This window comes from Dermacentor silvarum, chromosome 2 (assembly GCF_013339745.2).
Source record: "Dermacentor silvarum isolate Dsil-2018 chromosome 2, BIME_Dsil_1.4, whole genome shotgun sequence".
NCBI lineage: Eukaryota > Metazoa > Arthropoda > Arachnida > Ixodida > Ixodidae > Dermacentor > Dermacentor silvarum.
In genome coordinates this window covers 196,983,773-197,002,761 of record NC_051155.1, presented here as the reverse complement: position 1 = coordinate 197,002,761, position 18,989 = coordinate 196,983,773, and the positions used below count along the sequence as shown (strand labels likewise).

At 43.4% G+C, this 18,989-nt stretch overlaps 2 protein-coding genes across 8 annotated transcripts in view; one reads left to right on the top strand and one right to left on the bottom strand.

Moving 5' to 3' along the window:
• The window catches only part of LOC119442407 (serine/threonine-protein kinase mig-15-like), an 83,491-nt gene extending 77,707 nt beyond the window's left edge, over positions 1 to 5,784 (bottom strand). For all 7 annotated transcript variants that reach the window (XM_037707271.2, XM_037707272.2, XM_037707274.2 and 4 more), the window contains exon 1: positions 5,447 to 5,784. In XM_037707271.2, coding sequence (XP_037563199.1) covers positions 5,447 to 5,509 — 63 coding nt within the window. In that variant the 5' untranslated portion in view covers positions 5,510 to 5,784. The remainder of the gene's footprint in view (positions 1 to 5,446) is intronic.
• A 765-nt stretch (positions 5,785 to 6,549) lies between these two features.
• On the top strand, positions 6,550 to 18,390 carry LOC119442406 (zinc finger protein 252). Its single transcript, XM_037707269.2, has 6 exons — positions 6,550 to 6,695; positions 9,087 to 9,239; positions 9,824 to 10,306; positions 11,264 to 11,575; positions 15,239 to 15,467; positions 17,606 to 18,390. The coding sequence occupies exons 2-6, from the start codon at positions 9,213 to 9,215 to the stop codon at positions 18,388 to 18,390; spliced, it is 1,836 nt and encodes a 611-aa protein (XP_037563197.1). The 5' UTR covers positions 6,550 to 6,695; positions 9,087 to 9,212.
• Positions 18,391 to 18,989: the final 599 nt, after the last annotated feature.

Here is an 18,989-nt window from a genome sequence, read left to right as displayed (position 1 = left end):
AACCTGATAATGGCAAAGGCAGCACAGCTTTTGACATGGCCAAGAACACCATCATAAGTTCGAGAGTGTCTTGTATGTTTGTATTTATGTATGTTTGCACTTCCATGTCTGCAAATGCATGCAACACTAGTCTTCTGCAAGCTTAAAGGGGCCCACAACACCTTTTATGAAAGGAGCAGTTTGTGTATGGCATAAAAGGGCAGTTATTCACAAATCTATTCCAACAAGAAGTTTTGGATCAGCCTCATGTTACCAGTTACAGGCGATTAAATGCTGCTGCTACCACGCCTTTACAGCCTGCCCATTCGTTGTTCCTTCTGCACTCAAAGTTGTGCGCCGCATTCATGTGACAGAATGCCCACTATGGTACGCCTAACAATGTGCTGAGCTTTTGTATTGGCATGACCTTGAGATCACGTAGCATGACCACCATTGCACTGTCCACATTTGATCATAATAGTGGCACAGTGGCATCATTTTCTGCCACCAGATGGCACCACTGCGCCATCTGCGATCAGGAGACCACTCGGCACATTCTAATGAAATGCGAAGGGATTCACCCAGTGAGACCCGTAGGTAACATACACGCTCCAGAAGTGCTTGGATTTAAAGTGGACAGAGGCATCAACCGGTCAGCAGTCGAGATTAGCAAGAGACGTTTATAGAATTGGTGGAAAAAAGTAGAGAAGAGATTGATACGACCGGATGCATTACAGGCATAGGTTGCAGCAGAAGGTATATAGGGGAAGTTTTGAGGAAGAGAAAGAAAGGTTAAGGAAACGTATACAAAACTGTTAGAACGAAAAGCATGTATAGCATATCTAAGTAACTCAAGCAGGCTAGGTGACTATTTGTCACCGCCACATTTCAAAGGGTATGCCAATAATTCATCATCATGATCTCTGCTTCTACCATGGGCATCCCTTAGTTGCAATGTTTAAACAAATCCACTTAGTAGCAGTTACGTCAGTTCTTGCACAATACTACCAAAGCAGAAGGAGGAGGAGATATTTTAAAAGTTGAAGGAAAGGGCAAGCAGTCTTTAGAGTGAAATTGTATGTTGCCAGCCTCATGTACAGAAACAATTATTGGCTCAGATGTTCAGATAATATTGGCTAGTGACTGATCAAGTTTGTTTACCACTGAATGTCGAACCAAAATTTGTTTCCGATTCAGCTAGAACGGTTCAGTTTGGCTTCAACTCCAGAGAGAGAGAAAAAGGGGAGGGGGGGGGGTTACACCGATTTAAACCAGTTTCAACTTGTTTATATTTGTTAGCATAAACTAAGAATAATTACAGCAGGCATTTATTTTATATAAAAACTCGATATGGCTTGTGAGCTACACACATGCACACACAAAAAAAAAAGTATGCATGCTGTTCTTCAGTCCTTAAGTGTTTTAAATATATTGCACTATGGAAGCACAACTGAGGAGCAACACATCATTTTATTACACCAACTTCAGTTTATATGCCACTGTGATCAAAAGCGACCTCACAACTAGGAAGTGCTTCTTAAATTCAGCTACTGCATGTAGGTCACAACCGCCAGAGAACTATTTGAGGGTCATCAATTTCAAACGTCGTCATGGCATTACTAGCCCACCTGCTTCCCAACATGACATTTGAAAACCACACTAATGGTGCTGCCACATTTAATATGGCAGCAAAGTCATTTTCAATTTTCATTGACAAATGAGCTAGCGTGGTTGGACCACAAGTGCAGGCAGTGTATGGATGAAAAGCTGAAAAGAGAGAAGGTGGCTAACCTGAATCGAAAACTTTTTTTTTTTTACTTCAAAGAATGAACCATTCAAGAATTACATTCAAGAATGAACCAATTATGTTCCTGTTCCAATTCTACACCCTGGTTTGCCATGTTGTGCAACTGGTCACACAGCATCCCCAGCAAGTCACAGCCACCAGGCATTCCCATTAGGTAAATTTTGTACATTTGTGTTTCAATCTTGCTGGCAACACAAAATTCCCCCTCCCCTTCCTTTGTGTTAGTAGGTTTACATCATGGCACTTTATTACCAGCTAGTTTTTATGGCTAGTACTTTGTGACCAAGGGGCACACAGGAACATGGTTGCTGGGATGATGCTTCTCTTATTTAAGGAAGCACCACACAGAACCTGAAAGGATAATTACCTATGGGGTTAAAAATCCAAAAGATATACCTCTGCTTAGACAATATACGCCAAGTTGCTCCATCAACCATCAAACTTATCTCGCATTGATCATTCTCAAGAAAGTTTGTGTACCCCTTTCTCGCGCCAATATTTACTTGAACCTCTGAAGACTGAAACCACCTCCCTGCCTCCATCGCTGCCATATTCAAGAACTTCAAAACAGCTGCTAAATCTGACATCTATTCTTTCCCCTCCTCTCTGTAAAGCCTTCGGGTGACCCCAAGCATGAAAATATTTGTGCACACTCCAGAAATGGCTCCTTTATGGACTGCACAGACACAAAGGGGAGGCACCCCAGTGTTCCACAACAACGAAGGCTTAATGGCGACACCTCACCTACCAACACTCAACATCAGGAGCTGTGCACCTGAAGCCAACATGACCACAAAAACACATGCACTGAATGGGCGACTTTACAGAGAGGGTTCAGAGTGACTTTACTAATGATCGGCACATTCGAACAACCTCCGTGCCATAACCCCCAACGCTGCAAGCATGAACAGCAACGTACAAGTTTTAGCCAAGATGACCAGTCTAAATTTTGTGCCATATGCAAAGCTACTGTTTGCTATGCAAATTACAGCTTTTGTGTCATATGCAAAGCTACTGTTTGCTATGTAAATTACAGCTTGCCTTCCCCATATTACTTCTAACAGTTACTGCTGCCACTTGATTAGCTGCTTCAGTTTCCATCACTACACTACAACACACTGTCTTTCCATTCCATATGGCCTCCTTGTAATGCCCCAATTTCTAGAAGTCTGCTATGATAGCGGCTAGAGCTAGAAGAGCCCCATGTTCAAAATACAAATCTCTCAAGCATTGCTTATTCAACTGCACACATCGGGATAACACCCCAAAATAACAAGCAGTGATGAAAATAATTGTTTAAAATTTATTTCATGCACCTTGGGCCACTTATGATCAGACATGTACTGTGAAATTGGCTAACATGCTATGCCATAAAAAGTGGACTGAAAGGCAAGTGTCTTGCAACTTTATTGGCACAACTAATGTGAAAGTCATGTAGCATGTCCCCTTCTTTTGTTGCCCAAGATGATAGCTTATATCAGGGAAATCTCTGATTATCTCCTTGTAGAGAGGACAAACTACTCACTTTTTTAAAGCTAAGGCATACAGTCAACTCACTGAATAATTAATAATTTTTTATAACCACGACAAGATGAAATATATTATTGCTAAATTTTGAACAAAATAATTAGCACCTGAAAAAGAGAGAGGGAGGACACATACACATCAACAAGGCGACAAATCCCATTGGACACATTGTGGCAAGTTCCTACATTAAGTGGCAAAATTGTTTTTACATTAAACACGTATGCATTGCAAAGATAAGAGTAACTAAACGGCCACCTCCAAATGCCGCAGATCTGCCTAGTGGAAACCCTTTACCATACCATGTTACTACAACGACATATTTTAATGTGCTTTATCCCTGTTACATAATAATTCCTTACTGAGAGATAACACATCACAATGTCAACTTCCGTTACCCACTTATTTCTGTGCCACACTGCCCCTTAGGCGAATTTCTTTTCTTTCTTTGGTGATAACAATATCTGAGTACCTACTATGACGACATTCGGTTTTGACTTAAACCAGGATCTTATATAAATTTCGCTTCTTCACGGGACGCTGGGGACGCTGCAAAGAGGATGCAGTGCGATTTGTAATCAGTTTCTGGCATCATTCCAAACGGCCTGCAACAGAATATTGACTCATCTGGGATCATATATCACCTCACTTGGCTAGATTCTAGGTAATTAGCCACCATGAATGTACACAGCAGCAAGTGAAACATTTGCACATGACGGCATACTAGGAAACAGCAACGAGATTGCTTGGAGAACATAAGCCTGTGCTGTTATCGTCCTCGCAGTTAAAAAAAAAAAAAAGTACACGCAAGCAAACAAACGAAAACAAGCACTGCCAATCGACGTCATGTAGTTAGTCCAAACAATTGCATTTCGTTTCTGAGACTTCTTTTACTTCACCCCCCCCCCCCCCCTTCCCAGAATCTCGAAAAGCATACCAACCGAACGCTCCCAATGCCATTTACAGAGGCAGCATGCGAGTACGCCTAGACGAACAGGAACTGAAGCAATCTCCCAGCAGCCAAACAGCCGCGACATGCAGCACAAGTTGTACAAATAACTACAACAAAAAACATTTTATAATGCATGGAAACCTGATCTGAGAGCAATGAACCCGCCGTTATTCGGACATTTCTTGTCAGACCTCGCGCTTTCGCTAGAATGAACGAAAGTGATTGTTCGTTCTGGTTACACATCTTGTCGCATTTACTTCGAAACTGCGCACTGAAGTAGCATTATCGGGTAAGTTAATACTGTTACGACACGCCCAGAGACTAACGGCGCCCCAAATGTAGCCCAGATCAAAGAAATAGAAAAGCAAGCAACTCATTGACGGAGATACTCGGTCCGCGCACAAGAATGCAGAGAAGGCGTGCTCTTCCTCGCGGAATCACCATCCGATAAGTCATGCCGTGCGCGACAGGGCATCGGCCCAGTGGCTGTTGTGACGGAAGCAGCGAGAGTGGCGACAGGGCGAGCACAGTTTGACACGGCGGAACGCGTGCTAGCATAACACGAAAACAGGACAAACAGTAGTCTACTGCGAAACACATATACATCACTTTACAGGTGCTGCACGCGATTACACATTGAAAAAGAATGAAACCTAGAATGAGCGGCAGAGACGCAACCATGCCGGAAGTGAAGGTAGAAAGCATGAAATGTTGCTCTCGCCTCCGGTTGGGCGTGAGCGGCGCTTTCTCAAATGCGAGAACTCTAGCTCAACCAGATGCTGTGCTACAGGTCGCAACTCGTTCACAAACGTGCATTTTCTACGCAACGCTAGTGCGCTTGAACACAGTACTCAGAGCTACCATGCGAGCTCTACTAATCGAACGGAGTCCTTAGCGAAATGTCCAAACCGTTAGGCCTAGCACACAAGGAGGCATTCCGGCTGACCAGCTGACTTTCACAGTATACGTTTACGTGTAGACAGAGCGATTAAACATGTTTAGGCCATCTAGTCCACGTGAGCGCGTTTCGAGAGAGCTGGTAGGCAACCAGAAAATTCAATATTTACAGGACGGAAATTGGCGAAAGTAGAGGGCCGACTTGACACTTGCGGAACTCCGATACGCTCAATCTCGAGCAAATTAGGTGAAGGTCCAATTAAGACCGATCAAACGGTCTCGCATACCTTTAGACTGTTGAGGTCGATGTCATCCAGACTGCAGTTTACACTCGGCTGGGTGTGCGCCATGGCGTTGACCGCAGCGAGAAAGCCGATAGGAACAAAAGATCTCAAGCGCCCCTCGGAGCCTTCTCGGAGGCTCCCTTGCCGAATAAAACACGGAAAGGGACTCCGGGCGGCTCGAGCGTAGCAGTGTAACGTCACATTAGTCCTACACAGTCACTCAGGTGAACAGTGTCAAACACGACGTAGTTTCAAGATTCTCATTGCAGATGTTCACACACACCTCACCAACACAACCGGCCGTCAATGCTCGCTCTACAACATCCACCAGCCTGCTACGATGGTTTCAAGCCTTTCCCCGCCTCCGCACTTGCCCTCATAAGTATTACGACAACCGTGTAAGGTCGCTGCATACACTACGTTAACCGGTTGTATATATAATTATATTTTCAATACTACATACTCATTGTTAAACGTCTTATAAAATTTAGTTGATAAAAGCCAGAATTCTTGCAGGCACGCAAACGAACGAAAAAGCAGCAGAACTCGAGTCGTGTTATGCTTGCAACCATGAAACGAGCAAATAGTTTCGGTTTCGAGACGCGCGTGTGCGCGCACGTGCTTGTGCGGCCTAAAGCTAAACTGGCGTTAACTAAACTCTGAGCGAATGACGCTGTACGATGAGTTCAACATCATTACACTGATTAAGACTAGCTTTGAGAATATCAGATGAGCGCGTACATTCGCAGATCAAGGGACCCACAAAAGCCGCAGAAGCCTCCATTGATCGTGCCGGATGGGATCCTATTTCGTCGTGAACAATGTTCGTGCACGAACACTACAACCTGAAATTTTCCCTGCATCGCGCCGTTAAACCGCTCAACGAGTCTTACCAAAGATTCTTCTCCCAAGCAGTATGCTGCAGGTATGGTGTCGTGCGCCGCGCGCTTAATACCGGTGTCTGCAAAGACTCGTGTTGCCGGTGCCGTCGAATTGAGACGTGCAGCCATCGTGATAATAATTAATATACTAACTGTTTGGTGTTTGTTGAGGAATGTTTGGTGTACTCATTTATGGCTCCAGATATACTCGATGCTATCGGGGGCAAGTGGCACGAAGATGGTGCGGCCGCGCTGGTCTCGGTTCTGGTCGCGCGCTGCCAGTGGCACGCGCTCTGCGTGCTCCGAGCCTGCTCAGCGCCGTCAGTCGTGCCAGCTGGCCAGCAAAAAAAGAAGACGGTCTCGAACCGCAGGTGAGGTCTTTTTCTACTCCCTACGGGTGCTCTGCCTCGCACTAGAAAACGAGAAAGAAAAATCTAGTGCCCACGAATTAAATTTGGGCGGCCGTCGCGACACGGTGTTCTAGCAGAAACCATGCGTCGATCTTCTTGCTGCTCGGGGCCTTTCCATGCTTGTCGACGTGGGCTAAACGTATAACCAACTCTGCGCTCGCGTATATGATTTGTCTCTGCTCCGTCGGTCAGCTAATATAGTCTGTTTAAACTGTAATTGAATAATAATTTTCGGTCTGCCTTTAGCTGCGGAGTTAACCGCGTTTATCTGCTTCCGACAACTAGGTGCGTCATCCATTTTTCGGTCAAGATCACGGAGTTTTGCAGACGGTCAGCTAAAATCGAGTCTGCGCCGTGCAAATCAGCACATGTAATTTACACGCGGGCGCGTATGCGAAGGCACTGAAATTTAGATTTGCATGCAAGCGTCTGTTTCTCTGTTCCAAAATCTTCGAATTTTTTTGCGCGGCGATATATTCGTTCGCGACGTGCAAATCATTGCCTTTTATTAATATTCATCGGCCGGCCCCAAATTCTGACAGCGCCTGCGGCACATCTTGATAAATAGGGCGCGAATAGTTGGAGGATTGATATAGTGTAACGCAAGATGTCATAGTTGGCAAGATTTAATATTCACTCGAAGAAAACGGGCACAGACATGTGATCGCGCACGGTAGGCTCGCCATGCTCTGACAGAAACATGTGCACATTGAAATTTTAATTGATTGTGAAAAATACAAAGCAAGAAAGTGAGTCGGATGGTGCATATGTGCATGGGAAAGAAACACATATGTGGAAGATTTTTTTTTTTTTTAATGGCTCTAATAAATTTGTAGGTCATGTATGGTTGTGATTGGAAAACAAGGCTTGCACTTTCACTGGAGTCATGGTGATGAGAAATGGTTAACATCACAATTCTCACACACGTAAGGGTGTCTGGGAATATTCTAGATAAATCTGCCAGTGGCGTACTCGGACAACATTCACCGAGGATCAGCGGTAGCCATCAGACCGCTTACATTAAATCGGCAAAGAAGAGTGGCCAGTGAGCCCTCTCTACTTGGTTTTAATCACTTACTAATGTACATTGAATGTTTCCTCTCTCTCATAATTTTAATGCATCTACAGTTTTCCAATTCCAATCGTACATGACCCTCTTAGTGGGGCATAGTGCTAAAAGATGACGCTCACAATGAGCTCCATGGTTCTTGTGCACCAGTTTACTAGGTCTCCTGTTTATTTGCGGACTTCAGACTGAAATTTCGTGTTCAATAAAGTTGCTCTCTCTCTCTGTACATGATTGTCAATTGCAAATGAACAGCTTTCAGATCTGTTGAAGTTGTCATCTAAACCTCCCAACCTTGTGCACAATGTGTTGGAGAAGTGTGTTGTTAGCCACCAAAGCGCAAGTATTGTCGTAAGTCAGCACTGCTAAGATGTTTGGTGGATTTAATTATATATTCACTTCAACCATATAAACATTACATCATCAATTTTTCTTTAATACCATCCACAATGTTTTTTCATACAGCCTCTATTCAGACATTCCATATGTCTGTACACTTGCGTGTTGACAGCTTTGATGATTTGAAGCATGTAATTAATTATTAAAAGGTACAAATATTATGTACCATATTAAAGCTTGAGTGCTGGTTCACTGTACGAATATAATGTAGGCTGAAAGACATGTGTTTTTTTGTGCATGGTGTTTCACGATTGCCAAGTTGGAACTGTTTTATGCATAATCTTTCCCCCACACTTTTTAAGTTTGCTCAGATGAAAATGATCAAGCCAATAGTCACTCTGCATTAAAAATCCATTCCCACAGGCTATAATCTATAGCTGCTGTAAAGAATAAAACTGCTACCATGGAAATTTGTGAATATAGATAATCTATCACAGAGCCAGCCATTTTTGTCTCAAAGGTCATTTCGTTAGATTAACAGCAACTTGGCACACCTGATTAACAAGGGCATACCTCTGCAGCTTGAGCATCTAACAAAGTAAACCAGAGCACAGTTGCTTCCTTGTAAGTGGCCTTGAGCTGACATCTTCCTTTACTTGTGCTTTACTCTTTGTGGAGTCAAAACGCCCCTTCGCTATAAAATATTTTGTTGAATGAAATGGCAATGAAGCTGGTCCACACAAACATTATGAGGCTGCACGTGCAGGTTGACTCTTTGTATTTACTTATTGACTGTGTAGGTTTCGTCTCTCTGTGCTGCCATCTTCTTTGTGCTGTCATCATAATTAATTATGTTCATTTATGCAAGTACAAAATGCACGTCAGTTACTTATAAACCAGGTTTTATCTGAAGCTATAACAGCAGTAATTTATTTCTTCACTGGCAGACCCCTGATTTCTGGCCGACCCACCATCTGACAAGCTGACTCTTGTCGTCCTGTGCCCAAAATCCCCGCCTCAAGGCCAGAAGCGGGACTTGGCCTGCCGGGGAACCTTCTCCATTCAAAGCAATAATGACAATGAATGGCGACAGCATGCAGGTACAGCTTTAACGATGTTTGCACACAAGTGTGACGTCACATTGGGTCACGTAAAATGAAAAAAGTGTTCACATGTTTACACTGTTTCCTTTACCTTTAAAATCTTAAAATTACACACGAAGAGTGTTAGCTAGTGCTATATACGACACAGGTCACACTCAAGGCATCAACTTTTTATGTTGGTCAGTTGGTTAAATGTCTATTTCTACAGGATGTTATTGCACTAAATGAACGTGTTGGAGCCAAATTAATGAAAACAGCGACTCTGTCATACAGTGGAACCCGGATATATCGAACCCACATATAACGAATTATTGTGTATATAGAACAGCTGTAAAATCCCCTTGAAAATTTCAGTATAAAATCTTTACTTATATATCGAATTGCCTATATATCAGACTTTTTTGTGATCCCCTTCAGATTCTATATATCTGGGTTCGACTGTAGTACTTGTTCCCACGTCCTTACATGCCATTTAACTGAATTATGTACAGAAAACTCCACCTGTGCAGTGGTGCATTTATTTTTCTTACACTTTCACTGGTCGACTGTCCTCTGAGACTCTGCATATGCTTACTGTGCAGGACCTCGTGAGCACACCACCAATGCACCTGATGGACTTCTGTTCAATGCCCGTGCAGTACGAGTGCGTGGTAGCCCCCATGCCCACACACTATGGGCCTTCATCGGGTGCTGCTGCCTCTCAAATGGCCACACCACCACAACCTCCGTTTTCACCTGTGAATTCGGTGGTAGGGCCGGCGCACAACACACGCTCCAAGCGGGCCTCCATGGAGTCGTGCATGCGGCCTCAGTGCTACATCTGTGGCAAGAAGTTTGAGAACCCCATGCATCTCCACACGCACATGGAGCTCCACGCACCGTTTACGGGGGAGGGTCAGCCAATGGTGTCTGGAGAAAACAACAAGATGCCCCCGCTGTCGCTGCTGCCCAACCCACCACCACCTCCCCCACCACCACCACCGTCTCGTCGCAGCTCTTCAGGCAGGGGCTCCCATCAGGGAACACTGCACTCCTGCTACATATGCACGAAAAAGTTTAAGCAGGTGCCATGCCTACACCTATAGTCAAGCTAGCTACTACATAGTGGGCACATACATGCTGCAGCCGTAGTCTAAATAGCCCAAGCTTACAATTTTCTTTGTTGTGCCCAAGCTATACCACTTGCTCCTTTCACAGCACAGTAAAGTGCTACATGATGGCACTTGTCATGTTCATTTTAATTGGCTATTCACATCCTGCCCAAGATAGTGTAACTGCTCGTGAATTCAGTGGAGATATCTGCCCTTAACGTTGCTAACCAACTGAGCAGTCATGCCATAAGAATCTGCATATCATGCGATGATCGTTTTCCCATGCAAAGTATTTTTCTAATTACAGAGCCGGAAGATGTTCAGGCTTTTAAGGGTGGTCATGACTGTGGCACTGGTTCCACAATTTCACTATATATTGCGGCATTATGTACAGAAGGCGATGTTCAGGAGGAGCGTAACAAAAGACACTGTTTATTAATTATGCTTTTGTGTTACAGAACTAATAATGAACTAGATACATGTGCAGCACAAGTAAACTCTCCTTGGTCACACGATATGGGCATGAAAACCTGCTTCTCGAATATGATACAAGGATGCACAAAAACCCAAGAATTTTTTCTCAAGTCTCCCTCAGTTGTTTCACGTCCTTTTAGCACCCGCTGTCATACAGTGGAACCCGGATATATAGGACCCCCATATAACGAATTATTGTGTATATAGAACAGCTGTTACCATTAGTGCAGTGATCCCATAGTTCTGAGATAAAGGCTCTAAGGCTTGTTCAGGGCAGACTTGAACCATCCTCGACATGGATGATTGTTTTCTTTTCTTGAAGGAAATGTGATGATGATATCGGTGGCAGACACCACGAAAGCCAGAAAAAGTGGCCTTAATAACATTTGTCACTGTAAAATGAACCGCAACTCAAGTAGCCCCCCTGTTGAGCTTTGTGGTGGTGGTGGCACACAGGTGGGCCACCTGAACAACCACGTGAGACTTCACACGGGCGAGAAGCCATACGAGTGTCAGGTGTGCAAGAAGAAGTTCACCCAGAGTGGCCACCTGCTGAGCCACACGCGCATGCACACCAACCACAGGCCATACGAGTGCAAGTACTGCAACAAGAGCTTCACCCAGAGTGGCCACCTCAACAACCACGAGAGGCTGCATTCGGGCGAGCGGCCCTACCAGTGCACAGTCTGTTCCAAGCGGTTCACCCAGAGTGGCCACCTGTCTAACCACATGCGCCTCCACTCGGGTGAACGCCCCTTCGAATGCCAGGTACATGTGCCTGCAACTGCTTTGGTGGACCTGCTTCCCTAATAGTAAAGCTAGCTTTCCTGTAAGGTAGCTTGCAGAGCTAATGGTGGCATAGTCAGTTGTGCAGTCAGCTTGTATCTGCAGTCATTCAAATGCCAATAGCTGAGTGTGTGGTGAGTGCATGGTTTTCGTGCAACCAAGTGAAAGCACGAACATGTATGACCAACTGGGATGTGTCACAAGTGGCGTCCGTGACACATCAGAGTTCGTCATACAGCTTCGTGCTCTTTGCTGCTTGTAGGTTGCACAAAAATCGTGCACTTCGCTGTTTGCATTCAAGCGACTGCACGTAGTACATGGTTTGCGCATTTTCTGAGAGATGGAAGGTGTAGGTTTGAACGCCAACTACATCTGCCTGCAATAGCTTCAGCAGTCCTGCCTCCCTAATTGCAAAGCTCGCTTTCCCATAAGGCAGTTTGCCAAGCTAATGGCACATATGTGCATGGTTTGTGCGTATTCTGAGAGATGGAAGATGTAGGCATGGCTCTCGTGATGAAGCCACGTGTGTCAGACGAGCACTGGCACATCCGTTTTGCATATCTTTATGTGAAAGACTGGTGCAACATTTAGCCAGGCAAATGTGCACTGAAGAGAGGGGCGTTCATGAATTTGGAAAATGGTCTGTTAAAGGGCTGCTGAAAGAAACAGTGAATTACTTAAGACAGCATTGTTTTTCCAGAACGTTACTTGATGCAAAAAAAAAAAGATAAGACAACAGGGCCATTTTCAAAATTTCACGCCCAACCCACTACGTTTATGATATGAGTGTGATGTTTACTATTTCGCTGTATTTACATGTAGTTGGACAGTTTTTACAAACAAAAGGTTCCCAAAAGTTGCCAGGTTGAGCCTTTGTTTACTTTATTTTTCTGTATTGATAAGCGGTCATTTAACCCCATGTAGACAATGTAAAGATTCATGACATCATAGACAGATGGTGCTCGAATGCAAGGGTAATGTTGCCACCTATCTTTCGTTATTGTGTTCTTTCTAGCTTTACCAGGATTCTGCTTATGGTAACACTGAACATTTTGGTATTCCAAAAGGCAAAACCAAAATCTACCAATTTAGTTCAGGTAAGATTTCCCTTTAGTGCCTTTCCAAATGGCAAATCTGGTGTTTTTTGAAGTCTTTGTATGTCAGGGAAAGATTTACAGTACATTGTGCTCTGCTTATCATTTATGTCAAATTACGTGGCCATATGTGTGGCATTTTGTTTCTGCCCCAATAAATTTTAATGATGTGCACCATGCTTGTGCCTACTGTGTCATAAACATTTCCCATTCATTCATTCCCACTCATAAAATTGACCCTGCCGAATTCCAGGAAGAGTGGGGGAAAAAATGTCACTGCCATTTTCACCAGTTTTTGGCATCTCTCTCTCTCTTTCTCACACACACACACACACACACAAACAAGCACACCACCACCACCAACAATAATATGCGCTAACAAACCCTACTTGTGCATGAAAAAGCTCTGTCATACCGTCTGCAACATTATTGCCATGTCACATGTATCGTGCTGTGCAACGCAGATTTGCACAGCTCAGCTGGCTGAGGTAGTTCAGTCGCTTGGCCAGCACCTTCAACACGAAATATAAACTTTGAACAGCCATAATTGAAGTGTCATACCATTTGTGGTGGGTAGGACACAGTGAAAATAAAAGGCTGTGCCAAATTTGTTTTGCTACGGGTCACTGCGCCAGTGTAGGTCCATGATGCTATAGGCTGTTGCACATTTACTTTCAGTTTTGTAAATGGGAGCAGTGCTGAATTTGAGTTATATAATAATGTGACAAAATTATTTTCTTAATGATATCTTGATCAGAGTGTAATGCTGTGTAAATTTCGTCTGTAGTAAGGCAGAAATTATTATATGTAAGTGAAAGTGTAGGTTAATTAAGATTGGAAATGATTGACGTAGTTATGCTTCTTTCTGGTGTTTTACGTGCCAAAACCAGTTCTGATTATGAGGCACGCCGTAGTGGAGGGCTCCGGATTAATTTTGACCACCTGGGGTTCTTTAACGTGCACTACAACGCAAGCACACGGGCGTTTTTGCATTTCGCCTCCATCGAAAATGCGGCCGCCGCGGCCGGGATATTGACGTAGTTATGCATGGAAAGCTTAAAGCATTCTATCGGATTCACAGATTGAAGATGCATTAGTGTATTCCACCTAAGAGCATGCTTCCAAATTAAAAAAAAAGAAAAAGGCAGTGTTCCACTCATGATGTTTAGATGAAGTTACCTAGAATAGCTAGAATCAAAAAGTACTGCTGAAGAAGCCTGTGCAATAACATCAAATTGTGGCTCCTGCACTAAGATGCAATTGTAGCAAATGAATTCTTTTATGGGAAACTTTAAGGATTGCTTTTCGTGCCGCTTGCTTACTGATAACATTATGCAATGTGCAGGTAACAGTTACTTGAATGCAAGAGATCATGAAATAGATTTCGTGAAAGAAAAAATTCACATCCACCCGATTTGTAGCACGAAGATACAAATAGATTTTGGTGTTTGGCTATCTTACCAAGCCATAATAAGCTGCAATTTCTGGGACAAAATGTGACGAACATGTTTATGTTCAAGGTGCATTTTTAATATTAAAGCAAATTTGTCTTAATTTTTCAATCAATTTCAATAACCCAGCATTTGGTGACTAGATCAGCGTGTTTGCATACACTTGAAATTGCACATTTTCATGCAGTTGAATTTTAATGTTGCTCAGGTCACTATGAAAGTGTAAGTATGCATAAACACATTTAAAGGGCCCCTAAACCACTTCCGAGCTTGAAAACTTGTGATGTAGTGGTAGCTGAGCAAGCCGCCCTCCCTTCTCGGAACATATAGCTAGCTTTTTTCATCATATTGGCACTCTCATTCTTCGTCAATTGACCACTCGATAGATTTTACCCTAGTGAAGTCACACGTATGACCCTGTTGGCATCATAATCTGCAAAGAAGGAAATGGAAAAGAAAACCCTGAAAAGGAGCACGGGATTGTTTTTTGAATTTGTGCCTTCGCCACGGTTCACCAAAGATGATTGTCATGGCAGAATATGCACGTTTATTTAAAATGTATTCAAAATATCAGAAGTGGTTTAGGGGCCCTCTATACAACCTGCTGTTCTTTTACCTTTAGTCAGATCTGCTGCCATTCTACAGGCATGCAGAGGCATCCCATGTGGTGATGTCTTAAGAAATGCAAGGAACGAGGTGACTGACGCAGTCAAAAGTGAGATCAGGATATAAGCTGATATTTTTGAACTTGAACAAGTTCCTTGTTTGCAATATTCCCGAGACAACAGTCATCAGATTAAGTGCCAGGACATGGCATAGTGATTACCGATGACTACAACTAATGTTGGCAGTGGCATGCAGTGATAAAACAATCTCTGCAGTACTCTTAGTCACTGCACAGCATGTTGTTTTACTCAGTTGTTCACACAAATGACTGACTACTTGTTCAACTCTAAAATACTTATCCGTCTCCATGCTTCTCCCTGACTGGGTCAGTGAATGTATTCTCTTGTGTTATGGAAAGACACCACACCAAGCAATGTTTCATCAAACCCTTGACTATGTGGTGACGATGCTCTCATTTTGGACATGCCTGACAGGTGTGCACAAAGACCTTCACTCAGAGCGGGCACCTGAACAACCACATGCGCCTTCACACGGGTGGACGACCGCACTCATGCCCTGTGTGCCAGAAGCGCTTCACCCAGACGGGCCACCTGAGCAACCACATGCGCATGCATACAGGCGAGCGCCCCTACGACTGCCTCATCTGTGACAAGGCCTTTGCTCAGAGTGGACATCTGGCCAGCCACCTGCGCTCACACCAAGGTAATGGCTGACAATGACATACCCGCCAACATGTAAACATTAAAATTCATAAAAATCGTGTGGATACAACACTGAAAAGGGGAGACAGGAGATAGGACACATTTTTTCATTTTTTTTTCATGTTTGCCCCAAGTGCACACCTTGTGTGGGATACACTCATACTTTATTAATGATGGTTTACATTTAGATGCAGTACACAAGCAACTGCAAACTTGGAACAGCACAAACTAACAAGCAACACATTGTTGTTTCCTTAGAGCATGGTGATTGTTTATTAGTGACATTGCTATTGTTTATGTATTTCAGGAACTTTTCTCAATAAGCAAGCAAATACCCCTTTTAGAGTTGAAAAACTTTCCAACGGTATGATCGGAGACCAATGAGCTAAACTTTTTCGTAAACATACTTGATTTTTTTGTAAAACTTGATGAAACATTAGTAAAAGTGTACAAGCCCAAATTCGCAAAGTTGACAAAAAATTCGTGAGGGTTGGCAGGTACGCAACGAGTACGAAGTCCTCTTATGTACACAGATATCTGTTGAAATATATGAGTCAGATTCTGTAACAATTTCTCTCCTGATCCGTTATGCAACTATGCTGAAAATTTGGCAAGTTGGTTCTCATTAATCATTGGAAAGCACAGTTGTGGTGCTGCTTTCCAGTGATTAACTGATGCATTCTCTTTGGCCTTCATTAAGAGATTACTGTGTGTGTAGAAAATGCATGTGATAGAGCATTGGGCAGTGCAGTGAATAAAATTGGACTGGTCAGCACCACATGAGTATTCATGGTTTTTCTTTTTGGATTTAAAGCGGTTTGATAGTGAATAACACTGGGTAACTATTGCTGATATCAGCATTCACAAGTATAGCAGATTCACAGCATGACTTGTCTGACAGCTCAAGGACCAATATTTATGTTGCTGTGAAGGGACATGTGTGTTGACGTATAAACAAAAATCTGTATAGGTCTAGTGCATGTTAATATTGTTCATGATAACCGTAATATTATTGTCACTATGCAACATACTCGGTGTGCCATCAAATTCTGAACATCAAACAGATTGAGTCTTGACACTGATGTCCAGATTATAAGAGCCAATTTTTATTACTGATTTACTCTAGAATACATCTTGGGGGAAGTGAATGCACTGCAGCTTTGCTGGGCACCTGCTGGCATTGCTTCCTTCCTTGATTTTTTTTTTTTTTTTTGGTACGAAAATAAATTTGCTCATGGCTTTGTTTGTCCTCACAGACAGCTGAAGAGACCACGTCTCCGGAAGTTCTTTTTATGACTTGCTTGATATTATGCATGTTCACATTTCTGTTCAACATTATCGAGAGCCAGCCACTTTGAGAAGTGTAGATAAATGGCAATAAAATAGGCCAATTGAACTTCTTAAATTCATGCAACATCATCATGTTCATTGTTCATAGCACAATAAACGAAGGTGCCAGTGACATCTGATCACAATACTTTCATGAGGCACGAGCCTATGCTCTTGTCATGCATTTGGCTATTTCTCCCATGCCACCATTTCATGCTTCTGTAATTATATCTGTTATTCCTTGACATGGCATCCTGTGGAATTTTGTTTAAGTAGTGTGCATAAAAATTGCAAATACAAGCAAGCAATCAGGGCATGGTGAACAATGTAAACACCTGCACAAGACCATTGCCGCTCATAAGGAAGCTCTAGGAAAAGCACTTATAGGAAGCAAGAGACATTCTCCTACTTGTTTAAAAAAGTTACAAACATCCACTAATTGTTTCCCTTCTGAGCCATCCTTGGTAGTGTTCAAAGCAGTACCATGGTATGCGACTGTGTTGTGATAATACCTGGCTTTAGAGATAGCTCCACCATTCATCTCTCTACCTACATGCCTTCCATTTATTCTCTCTTCATGCCAGTTCTGTATGTGTTAATAAGCTACATACCTTTGCTGACATGACCATTCTTAAAGTACCCTAATGACAGTGTTGAACTATGTGTACTAGCTCAATTCTTGCAATAACGACCATGATAATCCAAAAATACTTTACCCTGTTGATCAAGAACCCGAGGAAGCTGAAATGTCTCGGCTTGACATATACTTTTGTAGAAACTGCATAAAAGACACTCCTTGATTTCCTGCAGGTCTCACCCTGGGTGCATCAAGCACGTCCTGCACAGGACGAATGGGTGGCATTCCACCACCACCGCGGCCAGCACCACACATCATCAAGTTGACTCCAGCTGCTCAAGGAGAGGAACAACAGCTGCAGAATGAAGAGAAGCAACAGCAAGAAGAGCTACAACAGGACCAGCACCAGCAACAATACCAGCAGCTGCAGCAGCAAACACTGCCAGGTTTGCCTGAGAACATGCATTCAGATGAGAATCCCCAGAAAGGAGCATGGAAAACCAGTGAACAGAGTGCAGGCATACAGATGACTTGCAGGCCTCCAGTGGTGGTGCCACAGGAGAGCATGCCAAGTTTGGAGCCAGTGCTGGCATCCATGATCGATAGGCAGCAGCACGGGATCCAAACTAGCATGCCAGGAGATGTGGTGGTGGTGGAAACACATGCTGGTGTGCCACACGAAATGCAAGTAGAGGTTCAGAGGGACTCTCATCACCCTGGCAAGTTGGCCATGCAGCCTCAAGATGTTGCAAGCATGCGGGCTCGTATGCAAGTGCACATGCGTGCAAATGTACCAGCCGAGATGCAGACAAGAGTGCGGGCAGAGATGGAACCACACCTAGACTGCCAACTAGACTTGGCACAAGACCCAAGGTACCAATTGGATTCTGATCCACCTCTCTACCCACGATACGACTCTGAGACCGAAACTGATGACAGTGACGACAGCAACACGGAGACAGACACACAGACCCTCTATGACATGATGAACATGTCTAGCACCAGCTTAGAGACTTGACAGCGGCTCACTTTAGGTCACTTTATATGGTAATTTTGAAAAGTCACACCAAGCCATAACTGCCTAGTAGCTGCTGGAGGAAGGAAGCAAAAGAAGGTGAAAAAGTTCAGGCGTTTGCAAGGCAGTTCATGCAGTAGCTGAACTTAGCAGTGTCTGGATATGCAGATGCATGCAGAGGTCCCTGGACTGAAACATTGTTTTGACATTTTACATGTTGCTTTTATGTTTTTTTTTATTATGCACCAATAAAGCTTAAGCTTAGGTTTGTACAAAAAACTGCCCATCAACATGACATGTTTTCGCATACCTCTATTAATATTAAACGGCAGCAGCAAAAATGACCAGCCAGTGGACAAATTCTGGGCATAATCTGCCTTATGCTTCTGTGAGCAACCATTAAGAAAAAACATTTTTTATAAGGTTAGCCAGAATTTTTTTTTGTTGTTGGTAAGTGAGGTGGAAATGTCACACAGTGTTGCCCACTATACGACAGACTTTTGAACTAGTTCCTCAAATGCAAAAGGATTTTTAACCAAGTGCAAATGTGTATATATATACAGAAACATTTTATGTATTGCACTTACAAGCACCAGATTATA